Genomic DNA, 24,081 nt, shown 5'->3' on the forward strand with positions numbered 1-24,081 from the left:
ACATAGATGGAGACGAGGATATTCTAAGCAGTGAAGTCAAGGGTCGAACATTTATTGAAGTGTTCTACCTAGACATGGAAGCTGACCCTCTCACATACAAACACAACCCTGGGGTCATACAGCAACCCAACCCATTAAAACGGAGGAATACATTCAAACAGATGAAGAACATTATCCATAACTCTGGGAATCACTCTTGTGTTCATGTTTAAAATGTCTGGTGTTACAATCCCAACATGATGCTGAACATCTTCACATGAACGTGGCCGGACCTCCTCTAGAGGTCAGCAACATGCAACAAACTGAGACTCAATAGATCGACTCTGGGTTTGAAAATCACAAATCAAAGCATTTCACTTGGATACCATTGAGTTGTCTGAGCAGACACGACTCAGCTCTTCTGATGTAAACTAATCCAGATGAATCATAATGATATAAAACTGCATTACATGACTAATCATTCAACAATTGTTCAGGATATGAACACAGCTTCCCTTTGCCAAGTAGAATTATGAAGAAAAACGGACAAGAACGCTACACAAGCGTTACGTAAAGCTCTGCATGTTGTTTGGATTATAAACTTTCACTCTTATTAAATTTTCTTTAGTCTGAGCTGGAGGCCGTGCCCACTGCTGCGGTGTGCCGTAACACACAAGTATAAAAGTCAGTCCGCTGGCACATCTAAAACCTGCCAGTGGTAAAAATAATGTCCTCTTAGGCTTTACTAGTACACACAAATAAAAAAATCTCTCTCATGTGACCCAGAACACTGAGCTCACTTACTCCATCACTTGCTTCATTTCATTCCACTAAATAGTGTTTGTAACACGAGCAAACATCCCTCCACCAACTCCAGCTACCTCAACCACGACGAGGAAAATGTACAAGACCCATTCCATCCATCTAAAGATAAAAATATTTTTCAAAGCTGTTTTCAGCAACGTACAATGACACATTGTTAAGACTGAGTCCGGTCTTATTTTGTTCTCACTACTCCTCTTTGGGAAAAAAAAGATTCAAATCATTACTATTTAATAGTGTTGCTTTCTTTGCTTGTAGCTCAGCTATAGCTTTATTATTTCTGTTAAGAAAAGAAAAAATAATGTTGATTAGCCACACCCCCTTGTTATTGACACAAACAACACAAGGTCATCCCCCGTGTCCTGTTGTCAGCGGCCTCATGTCTTTACTTCTTGGTGCGATAGTGGGCCGCCACCACCAGGTAGCTGTCGGGGGAGAGGTCCCGGATGTTGGGGGACTTGGTGCTGATGGGGGATATCTTGCCCTCCACCCGGGAAATTTGGAGCATGCGGCAGGGGTCGTGTTTGAGCAGGTAGCTCTCGAAGGTCTCCCAGCCTCCGCCAACCCGGACCATCACGTGCTTGTTGTGCAGCATCTGCAGAGGAAAGTTGCATCGCAGCGTCATTCTTGATGCTGGCTTGGTAGAGAGATCTTACAGGCCCGACATCACCCCCCCCTCTGAGGAGTCAAGTTGAAGGTGGATTAAAACGTCAACATGGCTCTGAGGGATGTGAACACAAACATTATGGCTGAATACCATTAAAGTAACAATTAGCAGTCAGTTAGGTTTTTACTAGAGTTTTGATTTCATAACATGTAGAATTCTCGTTTTGTTTCGATCTCATGGATACCATGTTTAATTTTAATCTGTCTTGACTTCTAAACATGTTCTAGTCAATAGTCTAAACCAAGCTTTGATGGTGTGTTATCTTTAATTGTACCTAGTGATGATTTTTAGAACAGTGTTCTTGTAACATCTGACATTGTTTTATTTTGATTTTATTTTCAATGTTTTGTGCATGTACATTATTTTCATTGTTTTGTGCATGTACGGAGTAGGATGGGGTTGTGTGGTGGGAGGTGGATGGGTGGGTCGGGATTTTGGAGTGCTTAGTATAGTCCAAGCTCATTCAGTTTAGCTCTATTCACGTAGTAATGTACGAATTTTATATATGTTACATTTATATGTATTTTATGTGTAGACCCCAGGAAGACTAGCTGTTACCATGGGTGACAGCTAATGGGGATCTTAATAAACAATAAACAATTATAAACTTTAATCATAATGAGACTGTACTGCGCTGCCCTGACCTGATCCGGGAGGCGTTTATGAGTAAAAATATTCCGGATTTTTCATTGCCCAAAAGCACAAAAAATGCTGTGCTCTGGCAAATGTTTCACAGTTTTTGTTTTCTGTGTAATATTTGCTTAAAAATTATGCCACTTGCCACATCAGGGCGCATTCTCAAGGTCGGTTACCGTGGCAACATAACCCCGTATAGTAAAGAGAATAAATAAAAGCCCTAGTAAACTGGATGATCAAACGCTTGTTTTCCCAACCGTCAAGCCAAACTCATAAAACACGCCGGTGCACCATGGCGGTTCATCGACCCTCTTCCTCATTAGCGCGCCGTTATATCTTAGCCAAAATTAGGCTGTTTTCTGAGTGATCCTCTCTGAAGAAGAGTTAATAAACAGATTTTTATGGATGCTATCTTAAAGCTACAGGTCCTTCAAAATACCAATTGTGGGCTCTTGACATAAACCGAATTATGGAGTCAGATGAAAAGACCAGTGACCTCATGGCATTTCCACCTCAGTCTGTCAGACGTGACGCCCTCCAGCAGCATAACATACAACATTTATAAGCCTCTTAAAAGAATCAATCTGGGGGGCAGCAGTGGGGCAGCACCTGCAATCACCAGCAGCAGGCCTCAGGCTGCGTTGGCGTGGATTTAATTGACCCGTGTGATGGAGAGAGGTTTGGGTAGAGACCCTTGCTGGATCCGAGTCCCACCTCAGCAGACCACCTAAGTGCAGAGACCCGGGGCGAAGTTGGGACAGCACTCATCACAAACACTCTGGTGTTTCTCTGTCCTCTCATGATGAAACTACAAGCCTCTCATTTATTCCAAGAGCAGGGAAGGTCAGTCTCTCAGGGTGAAGTGCCTACGTCAGGGTTGTCCTCCTGCAGACAGTCACTGGCCCTGCTGCATATGCTCTCAGTATAAACAGCTGATGGGAGGCAAATCGTGTGAGGATTTTTAATAACAGCATCTTTATTGTAAAGAATGCAAGTTAAGAGACAAAAGGAGTAACTCATAATCAAAACTTATATTGAGCTTTACAACAGACTGGCGTAGACCAGCGCTTTGTGCCTCTCGCCATGTGTCCTTGGTTGCTCAGCAACGCAACAAAGACTAAAGCATTCAGTCGGTGTTAGGGCAACAGTGAAACCTGTGTGTTATTCTATCTGGAAGAATGTCTGTTTTAAATGAAAGTCTTACAATATTGACTGATAACCTGAGAGACCTCAGTTCATCCCCAAGATGACTCCCGATGACTGAGGGTTGGTTTGGCGTTAGGAGCTGCGATACAACGGGTCAACAGCAGGGGGCGTCCAAGAGCGGGTAATCTTTTTGCAGATCTCAACATACCATCAGCATGAATCACATTCTTGGAGGTGTGAATCCTGGTTGCGGGTTGCTAAGTAACCAGAATCCCAAGGGGACCAATGCTAGTTCTCTAATCTGTTGGCCTCCATCTATCTTTCTCAAATAGCCGTCCCATCCCTCAGCGCAGAGAGAGAAGAGGAGAGTTTCCCGTGCTGATAAATTATCATTGTGATCATCAGATAAAATTGACACGACAGCCAGTTTTTGGAGTCAAATATTTTTCACATAATAGCTTTGTCAACAGATCATAGGGGGTTTGTTTCACACAGCGAGCCAGATGATAGTCAGATAAAAGTGACACCATCACAAAGCCTGTACAGTAAGTGAGAGCACACGACAAAGGGAAGGCTGGCTCTGCAGACACAAAGGATGAAGCTACGTGAATGGACCAGGGTTTGCTCTGCCATGTGAAAACTTACAGAATCAACTCCAAATAGCATCCACAAGAATATCAGAGGATGAATTTACTGTAGACCAGCAAGTATTTAAACTATTTTATTATCTCATTTTTCTGTGTTAAAGATATTAATGGTATCAAACAAATATGGGCCTACACATTCACAATGAGATATTTTCAGTTATTTTATTATTATTTAAGTGTTTGTAACTCTATTTTATAAAGTGTCTGAAATCCTATGAAAAGAAACACTGTCTTTTTTACACTCTTAATTCAAATACCGACTCAGAGGAGCAAGAAATAACTCCCATCATTCAACAGAATCACAGCTTTGGGATTTGTGATGTTCGTTGTTTTCAAACGTTGATCACATTCTTTGGATTTCCATGTTTGGTGCTCCACAGTTTTCTGTTTTATTTAGAAATCAGTATTTCTTCTGCACCTTAGCCACCGTTATTTCCTGTCTTCCTTTGTAGCACTTTTTATTCTGAGTTCTGTTAACTTTACTCAAATTAGCATTTATTCCTCTTGGTTTTCCTTTGACCTTTGCAAGTGTTTGTCGTTGCAATCCGCTCGTTTCCTGCGGATGCTTTGACTTTGTTTCTAGTTCTTCTCTTGTTTCGTTCTCCATAGTTTTCGTGCTTTCTGGATTTACAGGGGATTCTCTGTCCTAGGACTCACTGCAGCACCTTCTGTTTTTCTTCTTCTTTTTTAAAATCATTATTATCATTATGCAGGTTTTTTGTGCATTTAAGTCCCTAATCAACTTCACACATTGCCCTGTGAGAGGTTGGTTGGGGACTACCTTAATAAACATGGTTCTATACCATGAATAACCACAATTAGAAGCTAAAGCTTGAGGTGATTGTTTATTGCATGATAATACGAGTCTTTAGCATCATTATGGATGAATTTGGACCTCTTGCTCTTTTCACTGTTTACGCGCAGCTTCTTCAGGTGCCATCCCAGCATTTCCATCAGATTTAGGCTGGTTCTACGCTAGACAGCCCCAGGTGGAGGATGCCCAGGTTCTCTGGCCATAAAACAAGAGATAATCATCACTTTTTCACCTGAACAGTTGCTTTAAGTTGTTATACTGTGTGTTTCTAAAAACACTTTCAGGAACTTTATTATTTAAGATCAGCGCTGATGTTGCTTCTTGTAGGCATTATATTGGCACACTCCTATATGCTGCAGACCAGCAAAATGCCAAACCCTCTGGTTTTCAGATACTGATTAAAAACTGACGAAGTGCGTCTGATTAGCTTCAAATTAATGTCTAACGTCGGAGCAAAGGACGTATTTAATTTTTCATTCTCTGCTTCTGCAGTTTGGCTTAGATTTAAAAAAAAAAAAAAAGATTACACAGTGAGATGCGCCGTGTGTTATTCATCTACGCTTGTATTTACCTCATTTTAGGACCTAGTCTTGAAAAAGACTATAATTGAAAGTTTTTATTTCAAGCAATAAAATGTTCTGGCAGGGGCACCGTGTTGGGAATTAGTTTTTTGTCTCAGTTTAACAGCTTTCCAGTTTAAAGTTTAAGTGGTGATTTTTATACTCAAATTATGAGTTGGTACCAGCTAAAACTGATGTTTTCGTTTCAGTATTATCATAAGCTCACCCTTATGAAGAGCATCTTCTCCCCAACGCGGTAGCGGCCCTGCGCCTGTCTCTCCACGCAGAACTTATTGACACACCTGCAGGGAGGATCATCGGCGATGTGTCTTACCTGGAACACCAAAAAGGACAAACACACATTACAGATACTACTGATCTGATATCACGAGGAATCAGAGGTGAGCCAGCTGTCACTCACAGCATCGTCCAGCAGCTTCCCGGTGCTCTTTTTGCTACAAGTCCCTTTGTTTGGAGTTGTGGACGGTAAAGGAGATGGAGAGGGAGACGTAGAGGGAGATGGAGCGAGGGGCTGAGCCGGGGTCACGGGCGATTGAGAAAGTAGAGGTGACTTCTCTTCTTGTTCAATCTCCTTCTCCAGCTTTATGAGCCCCGGAGGCTCGACGTTGTACCTAGAGAAGGAATCAGATGGTGGTTGGAGAGGATGAACAAAACAATCCACAGTGCTGCGTCTCAGACAATAGTTCAGAGAACGTGAAGAAAAAAAGCAGGACGGACCGTGATGCTATCCGGCCCAACTCTAAAAGACAGAGGCACACCTCCCGCGGCTGCTTGTGAAGAACTGCGGGGAGAGATCAAGTTTAGCATAAGGTAGTTACGGCAAAGGCTCTCTAATGTATTTGGAAGAAAGTGAGCAGTGAGGATGGGGGACTGTGTGATGATGGGATGCAGATAAAACCGAGCATATGAACTTCATGCATTCAGATGGTCTTTTCCTCGTTCACCCTGCTGAAGCCAAATTATAATGGAAAAGAGCGTCGTTCAGCTTGGGGATGTGCATTCAGACTGGAGTCGTTAAATCTAATCTCACCAAATGGCAAACCAGACAACAAGTGTGGAGACGAGGAGCATGATGAATGCGGCACACCACACCATGCACAGTACACGTAGACAGAGTATCCACTGTATGATAGCAAACCTGTTGTTGTTACACCTACTGCTGAACTGATAAATACATCCGAAGAAAGAAAGAAAGAAAGAGAGAGAAAGAGTAATTTGTTAACTGTTATTGTGAGCGCCAGTATTTTCACAGCATTTGCATCAAGGTTAAACTCCAGATCTGCTGCATGTGAATGTGGATTACAGTTCAGTGTGATTATAATATTGTGCACTTAATGAAATTATTCAGATAGTTACATTTAAGATTTAGCAAGAATGTATATTCGTCAAAGGCACTGGAGAATGCCACACATTATTGTGAGGATTTCAGCTTGGAAATATCTCTACTTCAAGGATGTTTCATTGAAGCAACATGCAAGACATTTTTGCAAATGCAAAAAAAAATCTGAGCGTGCAAAGGCAGAAGAGATACTGTGAGCTTGCATAATGTTGGCCTACTTTCTGACAAAGTCACATTCTCCTGCTCGTGCTCAGTTGTTATACTCGACCATGAACATGGCGTGTCCTTAGCTTCAAGAGGAGCTCGAGCTCCCAACGGGCTGCTGCCCTTGTGAGGTTTTCTTGTGTGGATGAAATAAGGAGTGAAGCAGAGAAGTGACGACTCAGAAGCCCAGTGGGGCTGAAAGGAAGCAGTCCTTTATACCTGCACAATCAGTACACAGGAGGCAGAAATCTGACAGCGCCAGTGGCAGCTCCCTTTGTTTACGGACCCAGATTTTTCGCTGGGAAAAAGCAGGCTCACCTAACCCCTCGGACTCAAAGAGACATGTTTCTCCGACTCCGATCTCACGGCACCAGGCCAGGAAGTTAGCTGTGTTGTCCCGTGCAAAGAAGGAGCCAGACGGAGCGCTCTGACGACACGGTATCCTCCGGCAAGGGATTCTCTTCTGCAGACACGGAAAAGTTAGTACACAGAAAAGAACCTGAGATGAGGGACATTTCCTCACCCTGAATGATAAATAACACTGGGACAGTGATGGTCGCACTCTGAGTTTTCATGGTGATGAAGTAGAAAGCAATGTCTACTCCATCTGCTGAAGCTCAGGACCAAGGGCCGTTTCCACACAGATCAATATGAAAGATGACAGGTCAGAAAACCGGGGCGACTTTAGGGCCTTCCATGATTTGGGATCAAGTGACATGCTTAAGGTTCTCAGCCCCCACATGCTCCGTTCGGGGAGATTTATGCGCTTTGCTGTGGTTTTATGCAGGATATGTGTGTCTGTGCTCGGGGAAGGTGCAGTGAGCTCATGCGGGAAATATGCAAGCTTCGGTGGGTATTTTTCTTTTCATTCCAGGCTCTCCTTTTGACTTTTTTCTCTGGGATCATTTGTGTTGTTTAATTTCTTTGCAACTGAGGGAGAAAAAAACGTTGGCTACATTAGTAGTGACGTTTAATGCAACAATCTTAATGAAATGTTATTATTTCTGCCCTGGCCTGTTGCATTATCCGCGCCTCAGTGTGTTTAATTGCACGTACAGCAAGGAGCTTCTGGAAAGCATTATCTGTGCACAGATGGGAACAATAAGGGTTAGGAACTACCTTGCTCCAAATCAGCAGTGACAGCTACAATCACAGAGTTTTCTTTCATTCAGAAAGGTTATAACCATCTGTCCTTGCACACTTTAAAGCAACATTTTTACATTTTGATGATAGTTGGATGAGAACATCACTCCGCGGTCTGGTGAACTTGGAGTTATCAGCAGGTTTTTAAGCATAAACTGGAAGTTGGGAAGTCGTACCACCGTTTTTATTACTTGATGGTGCTGAAATCCTGCTTCAGAAAAAAGGTGACATATTATGTAAAAAGTCAATAAAAACTAGCAGCTTCGAGAGCGTTGTTTTGTTTCAGCTGCTCTGCAGTTCTGGGCCTCATTTTGTTGCATTTGTTGTTTGGTGATGCTCAAACTGATTTCACTGCGACCGGTCTGGACTACACGCAGCTCGGCCGCTGTTTTATTTACAGACTATGGTTAAAGGAGCTGTATGTAAGAGCAATAATAAAACAAATCATAAAATGACCCCGATATGTCAACAGACATTTAAAAATCATGTTCATTTCAAATACTTATGTCACTGACAACAGCGCTCAAGCCAGGATATTCCAGTTTAAAAAGAGGAGTTGCAGCCCTCAACTGATGTTTATGTTGTCATTTTTCTGTTTTGGCCTGAAGCTCCACCCTCCACCTATCTCCCAATCACCAAGTCAGTATTGTTTCTGAAGCTCCACCCTCCACCTATCTCCCAATCACAAAGTCAGTATTGTTTCGGCATCCGGGTTGCCAGCTCGGCTCTAATTATCACAGCCATGGCAGCCTACGTTCCTGCTGCATTCTGCAGCCTACCTGGCAACCTCTGGTCGGGGGGAGGAGGGGGAGGGAACACGCCGCTCAACAATATTTTGAAAGTGACTGCAGTACCAGTTTTGGACATTTCTTACAGACGGCTCCTTTAAGTCTTTACATCCGGGATGGGTGCGTGTTCCACCATAACCTGGCTATATCCTTCAGTTTAATGGCATTCACAGATTATGCACACGCTCACAGCTCCACGCCACCACGTGTGCTGATAGCAGGCCGCTCCCTTCAGCCACCTTTTCTCAGACCAGAAGATGCAGCGTGCGTGACCTCCAGAGAACTTCAGACCAGTTAAAGCAACAAGCGCCTTAACCTGGTCTTGAAACTAACTCATACCCACAAAAAGTCCCTTCTCTTCTTTTTCTTTTTTAACATGGGAGAGTTTTAAGTAGGCTCAAGGAGGAGAAAGGTTCACCACCAGCTGTTCAGCATTACACAACTTTTCTGGTTTTTATTGTTTCTGCTCCAACAAACAAACAAACAACCACAACTTGCCGTCTTTGTGCTGATCTTAATCAAATACAAGGCTGAACTTAACCGCACATCATTGCATTTTGTTTTCATTTAATATTTTCTTAACTTTCTTGGGAGCATACATGTAAACTAATATTCACGGCTGATGGAAGAGTTGTACTAAACTTGGCAGGTATGCAGGTAACTATGACAAGGACGAAATTCAGTCTGAACTCATCTGTAGTTGCTAAAGTTCAGCGTGAACATAGACAGGGACTTTTGAAAAGCAGCACGGACCGGGTGGGATGTTTGGGGTTCTCCGCCGTTGCAGTAGCACCGAGCCAAACACCACATCAGCTTATTACAGAGCGTGAATACAGATGTGGTTTTATTTTAAAGCCCACAGCAACTCTTACAGTGTATAAAGTCCCACATTAAGCTTCAAGTGTCATAAAATGAGATAAAATACAGAGCATCAAAGACGGAGGCAACGTTTAATCTTTAACAGCTCATTAGACTGAACGCCCTCAATGTGAAGAACAACATGGACATGTGGTAGTAAATCATTGCTCCCTGCAAAATGTCTGTGTCAGACCTCATCTGCTTGCACTCGCCTGGTCGCCACAATCAACAGGCTTCTCTATTTCAGTATCCTCCGAGCCGGGCCGCAGTCAAGTATTTCCTCACATCTGCGCTGCTGTGTGCACGCTTAGATCAGGAGACCCGTCGTCATCACTGCAGTCATGTCTCAGTGGCAACACCAACAAGTCTCACTGATGCGCCAACAAATGGGGCTTTGGCTCGCCTCCCTCTGAACTAACAACATGAGCTAATCAGTGTTTCCCTCCGCTGGAAGCGCATCGTCCCAGAGAGCAGCAGACTGCAGATCAGTGCGTCCAGCCGCTGCCACTGAAATGTTTTGCTTCTGCAGGGTAATGGTTTTGTCCAATATCGTGCTCTTGATTATAAACTTCTTTGACTCAAGAGTGTTTCAAAAGGAGCTTTATAGACTTGGAACAAAAACAGCAACTACTAAAGAAAAAAAGACTTTTTTTTCCTCTCGGAAATACACTCAAGTGTTTGAGCCTGTCTCTAACTGCACTTAACCTGATGCTCCTTTAAAAAAAAGTGTGCTTCCTCTCTTCATCGTTGACCCAGGAAATGCACGTTTGCAAAGATGGCATAAGGTAACTTGAGGATATGCACTTGTAAAGTAAGTCTTTAATAAAACTCATGAAACTCCCTAAACCCCTCACAGAACCTTTAACGTGGTTCTTCCAACTCTCGCAGGGATTGTGGGGCCCCCAACAGTTAATATGTCCTTGCGAGGCTGATTTTTTTCTCCCTTTTGCCCTGCCAGAGCCTGCGAGTCCCCATCCCCCATCTCACTCTTTGTGCACTCCTTTCCAAAATTGTGGGGCTCTTTAAGTTGGAATACCTTAGCAATGCTAATCTCATAAAACCAGTAAAATAATAATGCAAGTATATGTTACTGGTTACTCTTAAACTGTCCGGGGGCAGTCTGCTCTCAAAGAAGTGGCTTTTGGGGGGATAATTTAAGCAGAAGTAAAAAAAAAAAAAATTTTTAAATCATTTAATCATGCATTTGAGCTGAGGAGCTGTTAAAACACTTGAGACCAGGGTGACTGCTGCTAAATCTGATCTCATAAATCACCGCTTTGAATGATGTTTTCCCGCTCAAAAACAATCCTCTGCAAAATCATTCACAATTAAACTCAGTCTGGGAACACTTTCAGGCAAGATTTAACTTCCAAATTAGTGTTTTTACTGTAGCCCATCTTGAGCCAGACTCCAGCGACCTTCTGACTCGTCTGTACCTGGCTGTTTCCAGGGGGGGGCAGGTCTCCGTTGCTCTGCCTGAACTTCTCCTGTAGTGTCTCAGCCAGCTGGCACAACAGGAAGCCATTGTCTAACCGTTCCATGAAGTTCTCAGCGGTGATTTCCAGGCCTGAGCAGGGGACACATAAAGACAGTAGACAGCCCACAACCATAAATCCATCATAAAAGGGTTATTTAGGTATATATATATATATATATACAGTATAACGAAATGAAATTCAACCTCCAGCCCGCTCCAGGTTGAAGCTGAACGTGATGTGACGTCAGCTCTTAGAAACCTCTGCTTCTGCTGGGCTCGTGGCAGCTCCCGGGACGCCAAAGTTTTAAATATTACAGCACGCTTTGGAAGACTCTGAAGGGGTTTTCTGGTAGGACACCCATGGTGGGGGCGTCTGTTTGTGCACGATACTGCCTCATTATCCGTCAGAGATGCAGAGACATATTGATGATCAACACGTGGTGTCCAGTTGACAGACTTCCAGAGGACCATTCTTTCTTAGTTAGATCATTGTGAAACAGGAGGTGGTGGCAGGGGGGTGTCTGTGGAAAGAAACTGGAGAGATTTCTCTTTTTTTTCTCTTTTTTTTTTATCCCCTTTCTGTTTCTTATGAGAGGAGGGGTTTGGGGGTTCGTTTCTTAATGAGTTCCAAATGTTGCAATTGAGCCCAGAAAAAAAAAGCGATTGAAATCTTGAGAAATGCTCAGCGAGTCCCGTCTCGTGCTCGACCCTCACGTCCTTGCCATGTGAGGAAAATATTTCAGCTAGACGGCCCAGACAGAGAGATTTTAAGATACTCCATCCATTTAACCTCCAAACTCAACGTTTCTCATCAGGGTAAGAAATGTACAAACCAGCCGTCCAAACTGCACGAGGAGCTTGAACCAGCAAACAGGTTGTGCGTGGATGCTTCTGCTTCTGAAGCTTTAAAGTCCTTGATCCGTCAACGCAGCGGACCAGAGGGTTCTGGCTCGGCCAGTTCCAGAGCACACAGACAGCCAAAGACAACAAGGAATCTCCGTGAGTTACGTTGGACACACAAGCCGGAGGATCTTAACGTGCCTCAGTTAGCCTGAGAAATGTCTGCATGAGATCTTCAAGATGTGCCATGGAGTAACTCCCAGTCGTTACACACAACTATATAAAGCTGGATGTAAAATTTCACTGGAAATATACGTATCAGGACATGGATCATTTCTGTATTAGGCCATGAGTAATGTTAGTGAATGATAATCATTAAAAAGAGCTCATATCACATCAGACACTTAGAAGGCACCTCAAGTTGTACAGAATTAAATATAAAAACTCTAAGAAAGGTATTTAAATGTTGCTAAAATACTGGATAAAGTAAAATTCAAGCTTTAACTCAAACCTGGGTCCATTACCAGATGGTAACTTTTGTTATAAGGGTGTAAATCAAGCTTGAATGAGAACAGAACACAGACAGAACATATGTTTGCGACATCGTGGATTTGACGTCGACCCAGAGGGTAAATATCAACATCAGAATACAGAGATAATAACGGTTTGTTCTGGCATCTCTAACACCCCTCAAAGCTAACGTTAAATTCATTTTGAGTTCTTTCTCCCTCAAAAGTGCTTTGATTCACATAATTAACAAAGCCTACACTAATTACGATCTAGTAATGGACACGTGGTTGATTTAACGCGGGAATATTCCTTTAACAAACACTTCAGTAAACAATAAACCCAGTTCTTGTGTTGACCCTTGGAAACTGGTTCCAGACACAGGTGAGTGCAGTCGTGGAGCGGAGGACTCCAGGTGGAGGAGTTCAGCAAGGAGAAGAAAATAGTCAACTTATTTAACAGAAGGAAATCTATGTGAAGGCACAATGTTCACAATGTAAAAGAAACACAGGTGCCAGGAAAAAAACAGAGAGGAGCTACTATGTTTGAAGGAAACCAGGAGGTGTACCGTATACACAGAGAGACGTGCAGACAGGTGAACAACAGGTGTCGTGACTAGCAGCTGAGACGTGTGAAACTACAGCAGCAACCTGCACGAGGACGAAATCTGGTGTTTCAAAATAATGAAGTATGCCTGAAACATTCAAAGCATGGCAGCCATAGTGAAACCCAGTAACATCTTGATTTATTGTACACATATGTGATGCATAGTTTATGTGTCCGTTTTAAAGAAATTATCACAGCCAAGCACGGTGCTCATGCTTCCTTCACTGCGTAGTCCTCACCGGTGGCTCTGCATTATTTAAGAGCGGTTTAATAATCATCTCAATCAACCGTTGAATTCAGAGGGCCTTGTAAAGAGGTTCAGACTGATTCCAGGACCCTGCAGAGGCGTTTACATCAGCAATGCCACAGCGGTTAATGTCAAACACACGATGAAGAAATCTGCATGGGGCTTACTATCTGCTTACTATCTACTGGCCGTCTACTGGCTGTATTTTTTTCCAAAAGGTAACCAACTGGAACACATTGTGTTCACACAGAGACAAAACAATCCAAAGTGTTACATCACTGCTACAACTTCCAAGGGACATGTAATGGAGATACATTTTCTACATAAAATCAAGAGTTAGACCCGTCTTGTGTTGTCACATTATGATATTGTGACATGCAAATGTTTCCATTTAAAGAAAAGTACAGTTTTATTCCTTATTTTTTTTGCTGTTTACACTGGATATATGTGTGCATCTTTTATTCCCGTGACTTACCGAGAATATTAGTGAGCCACAGAGCCAAGTCCTCCTTCATAGGTAGCAGGCTGGCTTCGTGTCGGCTGGAGAGCCACTGGTGGTACTCCTGCATGTCCGTCAGGCCGGGACCGCAAGGCTGCTTCGGGCTCAGGGAGCTGCACATGGTTCCGATGGCCTGAAGGAAAGAACATTGAAAGACAAGTCCAGGTGAATTGCATACATTTCTATGAGACTGAAAGGATCTGTACAAAAGATCTAAGCCGTGTACTTTGTAGGCAATGAAAACACTGTATGCAACATCATTTTGTTAATTTAGTCCAATCTTTCCAGGTCCATATTAAATTTAGACAACAAGAACCATTATTTTCAGCATCAAGTCAGCTTTTTTTATCAATAAATCAACTCGATAAACTATAAAACGAACGACCGCGCTGGTCCTTCTTTGTTTTTTTGTTCATTATTGCGACTGCTACATACTAAGGAGCAGCACCTGCGATAAAACACCTGTAATTTCGTTGTGTATGAACAATGACATTTGTCCACATTTGTTACACAATGAATCGTTTGAAGGTCTGATGAAGCCCCTCAAGACTAGTACCACCAGCTGATCATACACCTAAATATGGAAAATGGTCAAGATGTTCTCCATCGGTTCCTGAGCTATGCTGTTGAATGATGGACAAAAAAGTGTTTGTGATGACCTTTGTAATGTCAGACTGAAATTTGACTTTCACTTAAAATGCAATAATTTATATACTGTTATGTATTTAAGGGTTGGATGGTTAGAGCGTTGGAGGGTTGGAGTGTTGGGGGGTTGGGGCTTGAAGGGTTGGAGCGGGGTTGGGGGTTGGAGGATGGAGGGTTGGAGGGTTGGAGGGTTGGGGGGTTGAAGCGTTGGAGGGTTGGGGGTTGGAGGTTGGGGGGTTGGAGGGTTGGAGAGTTGGAGGGTTGAAGCGTTTGAGTGTTGGGGGTTGGAGGTTGGAGGGTTGGAGGGGTTGGAGGGTTGGAGGGGTTGGAGGGGTTGGAGGATTGGAGGGTTGGCGGGTTGGAGGGTTGGGGGGTTGACGAGTTGGAGGGTTGGAGGATTGGACGGTTGGAGAGTTGGAGGGTTGGAGGGTCGAATTGGAGGGTTGGAGGATTGGACGGTTGGAGAGTTGGAGGGTTGGAGGGTCGAATTGGAGGGTTGGAGGATTGGAGTGTTGGAGAGTTGGAGGGTTGGAGGGTCGAATTGGAGGGTTGGAGGATTGGAGTGTTGGAGAGTTGGAGGATTAGAGGGTTGGAGAGTTGGAGGGTTGGAGGGTTAGAGGGTTAGAGGGTTGGAGGGTTGGAGGGTTGGAGGGTTGGAGGGTTGGACGGTTGGACGGTTGGACGGTTGGAGAGTTGGAGGGTTGGAGGGTTGGAGGGTTGGAATTGGAAGGTTGGAGAATTGGAGTGTTGGAGAGTTGGAGGGTTGGAGAGTTGGAGGATTGGAGGGTTGGAGAGTTGGAGGGTTGGAGGGTTGGAGGGTTGGAGAGTTGGAGGGTTAGAGGGTTAGAGAGTTGGAGGGTTGGAGGGTTGGAGAGTTGGAGGGTTTGAGTTGTTGGAGAGTTGGAGGGTTGGAGAGTTGGAGGGTTGGAGGGTTGGAGAGTTGGAGGGTTGGAGGGTTGGAGGGTTGGAGTTGTTGGAGAGTTGGAGGGTTGGAGAGTTGGAGGGTTGGAGGGTTGGAGGATTGGAGGGTTGGAGAGTTGGAGGGTTAGAGGGTTAGAGGGTTGGAGGGTTGGAGAGTTGGAGGGTTGGAGGGTTGGAGAGTTGGAGGGTTGGAGGGTTGGAGGATTGGAGGGTTGGAGAGTTGGAGGGTTAGAGGGTTAGAGGGTTGGAGGGTTGGAGGGTTGGAGGGTTGGAGAGTTGGAGGGTTGGAGGATTGGAAGGTTGGAGAGTTGGAGGGTTCGGGGGTTGGAGAGTTGGAGGGTTAGAGGGTTAGAGAGTTGGAGGGTTGGAGGGTTGGAGAGTTGGAGGGTTTGAGTTGTTGGAGAGTTGGAGGGTTGGAGAGTTGGAGGGTTGGAGGGTTGGAGAGTTGGAGGGTTGGAGGGTTGGAGAGTTGGAGGGTTGGAGGGTTGGAGGGTTGGAGGGTTGGAGAGTTGGAGGGTTGGAGGATTGGAAGGTTGGAGAGTTGGAGAGTTGGAGGGTTCGGGGGTTGGAGGGTTGGAGGGTTGGAGGATTGGAGGGTTGGAGGGTTGGAGGTTTGGAGGGTTGGAGGGTTGGAGGTTTGGAGGGTTGGAGGGTTGGAGAGTTGGAGGGTTGGAGGGTTGGAGGGTTAGAGGGTTAGAGGGTTAGAGGGTTGGAGAGTTGGAGAGTTGGAGGGTTGGAGGGTTGGAGGGTTGGAGGGTTGGAGGATTGTAGGGTTGAAGGGTTGGAGGGTTGGGGGTTATAACCGTTTGAGGGTTGAAGAGTTGGAGTGTTGGGGGGTTGACGAGTTGGAGGGTTGGAGGATTGGACGGTTGGAGAGTTGGAGGGTCGGAGGGTTGGAATTGGAGGGTTGGAGGATTGGAGTGTTGGAGAGTTGGAGGGTTGGAGGGTTAGAGGGTTAGAGTGTTGGAGGGTTGGAGGGTTGGAGAGTTGGAGGATTGGAGGGTTGGAGAGTTGGAGGATTGGAGGGTTGGAGGATTGGAGGGTTGGAAGGTTGGGGGGTTGGAGAGTTGGAGGGTTAGAGGGTTAGAGGGTTGGAGGGTTGGAGGGTTGGAGCGTTGGTGGGTTGAAGAGTTGGAGGGTTGGAGGATTGGAGGGTTGGAAGGTTGGAGAGTTGGGTAGTTGGGGGCTACAAGTAAATGGAATGTAAATCACAGATATTCACCTTTGAATGAATGTTGATGGCTGCTTGATGACGTGGGCTTCATAACATATTGTAATAAAAGGTACTTGAGTGGGTATTTTAGTGAATGACATCATGTTTGTTCGTCCTTGAAGACCCAACAAAGGAGGCAAGGAAATTCTTGGCAGCTGGTCTCTCACAATGTCCCACAACATCATTGCAATTTTCAAAGGCTATAAAATATATTCAAATCATTTTGGCTTGTATGATTTTATGTCATTTGGAAAGCAGGACATGGTACCGTGTGATCGTAAATGTTTTTCATCAAGAATGAGTGATGTAAAATCACCAATACAAAAAAACTTTCTAAAACATTCATTTGGGATTAATCAGACTTTTTTTATTGTGAGCTATGCAACTTAGACATTAATTTTTAAAGTTCAAAGTTGACCAAAACAATACTTTGAAGGTATACATTTCTAACAATATGTGAGGGTTAGGAAAATAAAAACTTTTTTATGTAAATCTTTCTGTATTGATGGTGAATAAGAACTGCTAGTCAGGCTCATCTCCCCCAAAATGAGGAAAAGAGGATGTAACAAATACAGGAGAGTACTTTTGTCCTGAAGGCAGGCTCTGGTAGGCAGTACAGTCCACCTGAGGACATTAGACTAACATTCCAGTCCACTTCTTCTTAGGACAAGAGACACTTTCATACCGGCCAGACTCACACAATAGGAGTTTTATTAAACTAACAAAGAGCTCTTTCACTTTCCTCTGCCCATCTGTAATGGAGTCTATCACACAGTCTGCAACAGTCCGATACAGTCAGCGCTTCAGCAGAACCTATGAGGATCTGTTACATTTGGTATCAATAGTCAGGACGTATTTAGCTTTTTCCCTTTTAAGTGATAGGACTGAGTTGGACACGTTTCTTGCTGCCGTCCAGCATTATATCACAGCAATGCCAACTGTTCACTGCGTGAGCTTTAATGAGAAAATCCGTCAGACTTCAGTCGAGTGTCTCTCGGATAAAAGACCAGTTTTAGAGATGTACTGACAGAACCGGTAGATCCCAGATGTAACGACAACATAAATGGACTCATGAATCTGCTGCTGGCTCTCGGAAGTAAACTGAACAGTGTTGTGATGTAAGGGAGAGCAGACTACATGGTGAGTTAGCCATGGTGGCGTCACAAGGACGCTAAAGTTTACTTGTGGCTCATTCCACAGGTTGTCATAAAAATCAATGTCACTCATTAGAAAACGCATTAAAATAACATGTTTAACTCTTAGAAATTGCAGTTTCTTTAAAGAAGTCTACAAAAGCATATTCTGACAGTAAATTAGCCGAAAAACACAGAAGAAGGATTGGTGACGTCATCGCTAAGACTCTTTGAACTACTTTCTCATCTCAGTGGACTCTCGTTGGTGAAATTTAAAAGTTCTGCTCTGAGTTTGGACATGAGCAGGAGAATTTCCTGTTCCCCCACGGCAGGCAAATAGCAAACAGAGGATTTGGTGCAAATCACAAGAGGCATTTATTCGAAACAAGGAAGCACAGCTGACATAAACAAATAGTTTGCAGCGTGTGATTGCTGAAGATTTCCTCTGGTACTGAGGGAGTGTAATGCAATGTGAGGAATCTGACCTTTCCAGCTGTGAAACATTTAAGGGTCCCTCTGGAGTTGCCTGTAAGCGAATCGCACTGCAGCGCAAAAATGGACATAGAGGGCTTAATGTCCAGCCGAGGTCATCTCCTCTGCCCGAGGACGGCAGCTTCTCACTGCATCCCCGCAGTAAACCGTGGAGCTCAGCGCTCACACAGAGGTGCTACACCCTCATGCACACCGTGGTGACAGCTCCCAGAACCAGGGCACTGGGACAGCTTCCCACAACCTCATCCGCTGCTGCCGCATGTAAATAAACAGGAATATCTGACATGTGTCGCAGGCTAATTCAATTTTGTGACTCATTTTATAGCTTTTTATGTCACACTATGAAAACTGTGAGTCTCAAACCTTGTCTCGTAGAAGATTTCTCATCATTTGCTATCCACCTGAGGTCATTTAAACTAAACAAGCATTAGATGTGTATCATATGTGCTGCACACTGCAGCTCAATGTCAATCTGTCCTGAACACCTGCAGGGTTTCTGACCAAACATCTACTGAGAGAACCTCAAAGAAACCGTAGTTAAAGATCGTTGAAGTTACCTGGATCCTCTCACCATAGTGTAGCGTGACCTCTTCAACTTCGGTCATAAAAACACCTCTCTGCCAGACAGGATATTTCTTCTGAGCAGTAAATGTTATTTTGGACGTTCTTGTCCGAATCCAACTTTCTGGGATAAGTTTTTCTGGGATAATACATAAACATTTCCTCAGTTGAAGCAACCTCATGACTCATGCAAAACCGTCACAATACGCCACCGTTGGCTACGGATCGCCCCAGGAAAAGCATATGGAAGGGAATATTGTTTGCTGAATCACATCAATTAAAAAATACAAGTGTGGCTCTGTCCTGATAACCCTCGCGCCTCCACACTTCCCTCCTCAATGGCAGTAAACAAATCCAGAGGAGTTTGCTTCTACGAGGAAACTCTGCATGTTTCTCCCTCTGAGAGGTCTTGTGTGCATTGTGAATGAACGTTTTACTCAGGACGCACAAGACTGCATCATCTGTTGTACTCAATAAACCACAAACTCCAAATACGGAGGATCATGAGCATGCATGGTGGCAAAAAGACTGTTTACATATTCACACCATCAAATCACACAATGGGGACTATGAGTGCATGACCCGGAGAGGTCTCTAAGTTGCACTAATTCCTTACAGATTGATCTGTTTCATTCAAAGTTTCTGCTGGTTCAGCAGTCACACTATTAGCACGCAGCTTTTACTGGGACATACTGTAACATCACCAGAGACAAACACACACGCACTGTGTCTGAATTTAGTGTAATGCCTGGTTTGATTTTAGGCTGTTGATGCACTGAACTCTTAAAAGCCTTTGGTTAAGAAATAATTTACAACTTAAATAAGGGCTTTTAAATTGTCTCCCTTTTTACAACACTCACAAATAAAAGAAGCCACAAGAGACAGTTTACCACTCTGGAAATAGGATCAAGGGAGAATGCCCGATGAGTTATGTCTGAAGTCCCACTAATTAAAACCAGTGAAGGGACTGAGAGCTGCCCCTGAACAAAATATGTCACATTTTGTGTAAATAAAGATGCTTTACATTGATTTTGAGATGATGGGGGAAAAAAGCGAGAGATGCAATCTTCCGGTTAATTGACAGGCAGTATTTATCATGCAGCATGACATGCTCCAACTTTGAAATAAGCTCTAGAAAGTGACATAAAGAACACCATCTTTATGAGATAAAAATAAGTCCAGAAGAAGTCAACAAGAAACGACTAACCAATCCAAACCTTACAAAAGGGACAAACATATGACGGTCCGCATCTAGAGCTCAGTAAAGTCAGGAGACCTTCGCTCACCCTGTGGGTTCAGCTCGCTGGTGCGCACCTTCCTCTCTCTCGTCCTGTGAGCTGCTGAATCCCAGTTTTCATACTTCTCTCAGCGGTGCACCGACGCACAGGTTAACCTCACGTCCACTGAACTAATGTGCACTGGTTTTCCTCGCTGCGCAGTTCATGCAGACCTGACTCTGCACACACGCACTCGCACACTCACAGCGCTGCTGCTGCTGCTGCTGCTGCTGCTGATGATGATGATGATGATGGGAGGGAATATGATCCTTGTGGCAATGCCTCCTTTTTCTTGTATCAAAATGTCAGTCTGTGAAATGTTATTCTCAAATACATGTTGATTGAATTACGTCTGTATCCTCTTTGCGCATCCAGTCTTCATACAAAGACCCCTGCTATGTGCCAGATACTATAGATACACTATGTTGCCTATAATCATTTTTAAAGGATCTGTATTTTTGTTGGAAATTCATTTACGTAATAAATGACGAACAGTCCAAAATAAATACATATTTGACGTTGTTTTCTTTCGCGAGGCTTAAGTTGTTTTTATTGGGGGTTTTGTGTGTGTGTGTGTGTGTGTGTTTGTTTTGTCTTTGTTTTTTGGCAACAACATTGCCCAAAAGTACGAGGTGAAATACATAAACATTGACCTGAATCTCGTGTTTGTGGCATTCAGTTACTCGGTGGCTTTTATTTTGAAACTCAAAAGAGTTGCCAATACGCATGCGCAGTGATAAACGCGGCACAAACGCTACCGGTCCGCCGATTGTTGGGTCAAAACAAGTGAGTTTATAAAAAAAAATATTACAGTAATTCACATTAATGTAGTATGTGCATATATTTTTAATGTGAGGCATTTTAACTATCCCGGAAAATGTTTTAAAATGCACCGCCGGAAGTATTGTTAATGTTTACTATTAAGGCTGATTTATGGTTCCGCGTTAAATCGACGCAGAGCCCTACGCGCACCGTACGCCTAGGGCTATCATGGATCTGCGTCGATTTAACGCGTAACCATAATTTAGGCTTCATGTGGGCTCCAGCGAACTACCGCTGCAACTTTGAGGCAGGAGGATGAAAGTGATGTTTATGCTGTCTTTTCTCCCTCAGTTGGCCAGAAGAGGCCGGGCTGTGCATGCATGGAGGCGTTGCTGCGGGACGTGTCGGGCGCGGCGGAGCTGCTGGCCGCGGCGGCGCACGGCGGCGGGGCGGCTCGCTGGGACCGGCCCGCGCTGCACAGAGCCTTCACCTGGGCTCAATACTGCGAGCACGTCCACGCCAGGTTCCAGGGAAACACCGCCATCAGAGGGGCTCTGGAGAAGCAGCTGCAGATCACAAATCAAAGTTTGCAAGCTGCTTTTCCCGAGTGTTCCCTGCAGGTGTCCTTCTCGGACCTGCGCCGCTGCCAGCAGCTGCTGCTCTCCGGGCTGCTGAGCAACCCCGAGCTGCCCGGCTCCGCCCTCAACATGCTTTTTGAGACCAAAGAAGACCCTGGTGTTGGTGTCATGGATAGTGAGTACGAGGAGGACGCCACTGGCCTCTGTAGCTACCTCATTCAGTGCAAGTCAGCTTGTAAAGTCCTGCATGCTCTGTCCAGCTCGTCAGCTGTGGGTGCTGATGCTGAGGTGCAGGGGGAGATGCTGATGGAGAGGCTGGCCGCTCTGCTGGGCCAAGGCGGTGACCTCCACCGGGACCGGGCACAGCACCTTTTGCACTCAGTCCTACAGGTATTTGATGGAGCGGTGCAGCATTTCTGTCTCGTCATCGCCGCAGCTCTGCTGACAACAAAACATTCGGCTGCACAAACGACCGCGCGGGATTTTCTGTTGGACTGGCTGCAGAATCAACACGGTTTGCTGCAGTGCATGTGTTCTGAGTTGCCCTCCGGACTGATGAGAGATCTGGCTAGGGAGCAGCAGAAATGTAGAGGTGTGTTCTGCAGCGGACTGAAGAAGTGGGCCTCAGAGATGGAGTACAGCATGAACGGGGAGGGATGGGTCCACTCCAGCACAAACCCCACGCTGTCCTTCCAGAAACTAGTTGAGCGCTTTTGGGCTTTGTTCGAGGCCTGTCCGTCTCTGAGGGTGAAGACAGAAGATGAGCTGAATGCCTTGAAGGTTTCTGATGGAGACTTTGATGTTGAAGGTCTGAGCGTGTGGGGAGACATCTTATCAGCATTAAACAGACAAAACCTTTCTTCAGGGGTGGAGGAGATCACCAAAATATAGGCATTAGATTTATTCATCCATTTTTTTTTAAATAAAAATAAAGAGGTCCCGTCTAGCAATGCTTTAAACAGCTGAACAATGGCACCTTTTCTGCCGTTTAATGTTTTACTTCATCAGATCAAACAGTTGCAACCACAACTTTGTGTCTAAGTTTTACACGTTTTTTTATTTTAACTTTGTTCATGGATTTTTGAGTTTAAAAATATTTAAGTACCTGATTTTGCCAAATGAAGTGGAGGTTTTTGTTTGACAAAATATTAATATTATAGTTATATTGGAGTCTGTCATTTTATACACGTTGTAATTTTATATATTAATGTTTGAGTTTACTAAGGAAAGTGCACATTAAAGCCTTGATTGTGACTTTATGATTCTATTATTGTGATTATTTTGGTCATTTTCATTTATTCAGTTGGATTGATGAAGTGTGCAGATTTGGACAGGTAGTAGCTTTCAGCAGCCAATCATAAGCGAGACCTAAATTAGATGTAACAGAGTCAATAAAACTAAATAAGAAATATATCCTCAGCTGCTAATTGATGCAGACGTGCAAAAAAATTAATTATATCAAAAAGGACAAAGAAGGAACTGCAGTAAGCCTTCAGAAGAAGTGTAATTACTCTTTTCTGTGCACACCTCAAATTACTTTCAATTTCTGTCACCGTCTGTCAGCAACCCCTCAAGCTGCACTCAATCCAGGTTTATTAATCTGTGTTGGTTTACTGCCAGTCATGTGACTTGACTGCCAATTTGCACATCTCAGAGCTCGTCCCCTCTGCGGTGAGGGGATCAGTTAGTCAGATCAGGCGTCGTCAATCAGGCCGACGGCAGGAGCTGGTGTGTGACACGTCTCTGTCAGGCGGCGGATTAGAGCCCCGACCGCTGGGTGGAGGAAACACCAACACGGCCACGGCTCGTTTAACACGCCATGAAAGCAATTCACATGGAGACAGACAAGGGTCAGTGAACAAAGGGCAACATGTACACAACCAATTTATTTCCAACCGATAAAAAACATATGCACCAGGCGGGACGGGAACCAACCGTGACTCCTAAACTGTGAATCCACTTAGACTCACTCGTAAGTAGAATTCTGTCAGATTGAAGACAAAAACAAAGAAGGCACGAGGACTTTGTTACACAGTGAAATGAGACTTGTAATGTTGCTGCCGAGGAGCAAGGTTGCATTTTGTTTTTTGTTTTTTTTTGTGTTTCTCACTTTTATTCGCAGCCTTAACAACTGACGGAGGAGGTGACCATCCAGGTGAGGGTTCACATGTGTTGCTGTTTGAGAACAAGATGACGCTTTGTTGTAGTCTGTATTTACATACACCATGAGCTTAAACTAATTATTCATAAAGAACAATTACCCACATAAGAATTAAGGATCCTTTATTATTGTGAATTAAATATCTAACAGAGACTTATTTATCAGCCAATTATTTTGATTTATAAATAAGAACAACTTGCTGCCATACTCCTCTGTTAAGTTTAAAGGATCATTGCAGACGGCAGGCTGAGCTGAACACGTTTAAAAGAGAAATCAAGAGTCAAAGCACAAAACTCCTGTAAGTCATGTCGACTTATTTCTTTGTGGAGATATTTCTCGGTCTGATGAAACATTTCCTCTGAGCAGGGAAATATCTGAATCTGCCCAAGACGGCGCTGTATGTCCTCCTCCCATGCGTTAGTTTCTATTCTGACATGTGAGATATTGTTCTTTGTCAGCGTGAGCCAGCAAACTGCAGCGAGACGTGCTGTTCTGCTGCTCCTGAGGGGTCACGGAGGAGAACATTCATTAAAACTCA

The 24,081-nt window shown here is 44.2% G+C and overlaps 2 protein-coding genes across 4 annotated transcripts; one reads left to right on the forward strand and one right to left on the reverse strand.

Moving 5' to 3' along the window:
* Positions 1-31: 31 nt before the first annotated feature.
* On the reverse strand, positions 32-20,230 carry LOC133444145 (growth arrest-specific protein 2). Of its 3 annotated transcripts, none has more exons than XM_061721697.1 (8): positions 20,080-20,230; positions 13,777-13,933; positions 11,061-11,191; positions 7,154-7,298; positions 6,010-6,073; positions 5,693-5,903; positions 5,498-5,605; positions 32-1,396 (listed from the first exon to the last, which is right to left on the reverse strand). In XM_061721697.1, exons 2-8 carry the CDS (start codon positions 13,919-13,921, stop codon positions 1,187-1,189), a joined length of 1,014 nt encoding a protein of 337 aa, XP_061577681.1. In that variant the 5' UTR covers positions 13,922-13,933; positions 20,080-20,230; the 3' UTR covers positions 32-1,186. The 3 variants fall into 3 exon arrangements, with proteins under 3 accessions (XP_061577681.1, XP_061577680.1, XP_061577682.1); XM_061721696.1 differs by having other exon boundaries at positions 20,052-20,230; XM_061721698.1 differs by lacking the exons at positions 13,777-13,933; positions 20,080-20,230 and adding an exon at positions 11,306-11,719.
* Positions 20,231-20,782: 552 nt separating this feature from the next.
* On the forward strand, positions 20,783-22,555 carry fancf (FA complementation group F). Its single transcript, XM_061721693.1, has 2 exons — positions 20,783-20,828; positions 21,156-22,555. The coding sequence occupies exon 2, from the start codon at positions 21,185-21,187 to the stop codon at positions 22,271-22,273; it is 1,089 nt and encodes a 362-aa protein (XP_061577677.1). The 5' UTR covers positions 20,783-20,828; positions 21,156-21,184; the 3' UTR covers positions 22,274-22,555.
* The last annotated feature ends 1,526 nt before the right edge of the window (positions 22,556-24,081 follow it).

Source organism: Cololabis saira, chromosome 5, assembly GCF_033807715.1.
Source record: "Cololabis saira isolate AMF1-May2022 chromosome 5, fColSai1.1, whole genome shotgun sequence".
NCBI classification, from domain to species: Eukaryota; Metazoa; Chordata; class Actinopteri; order Beloniformes; family Belonidae; genus Cololabis; species Cololabis saira.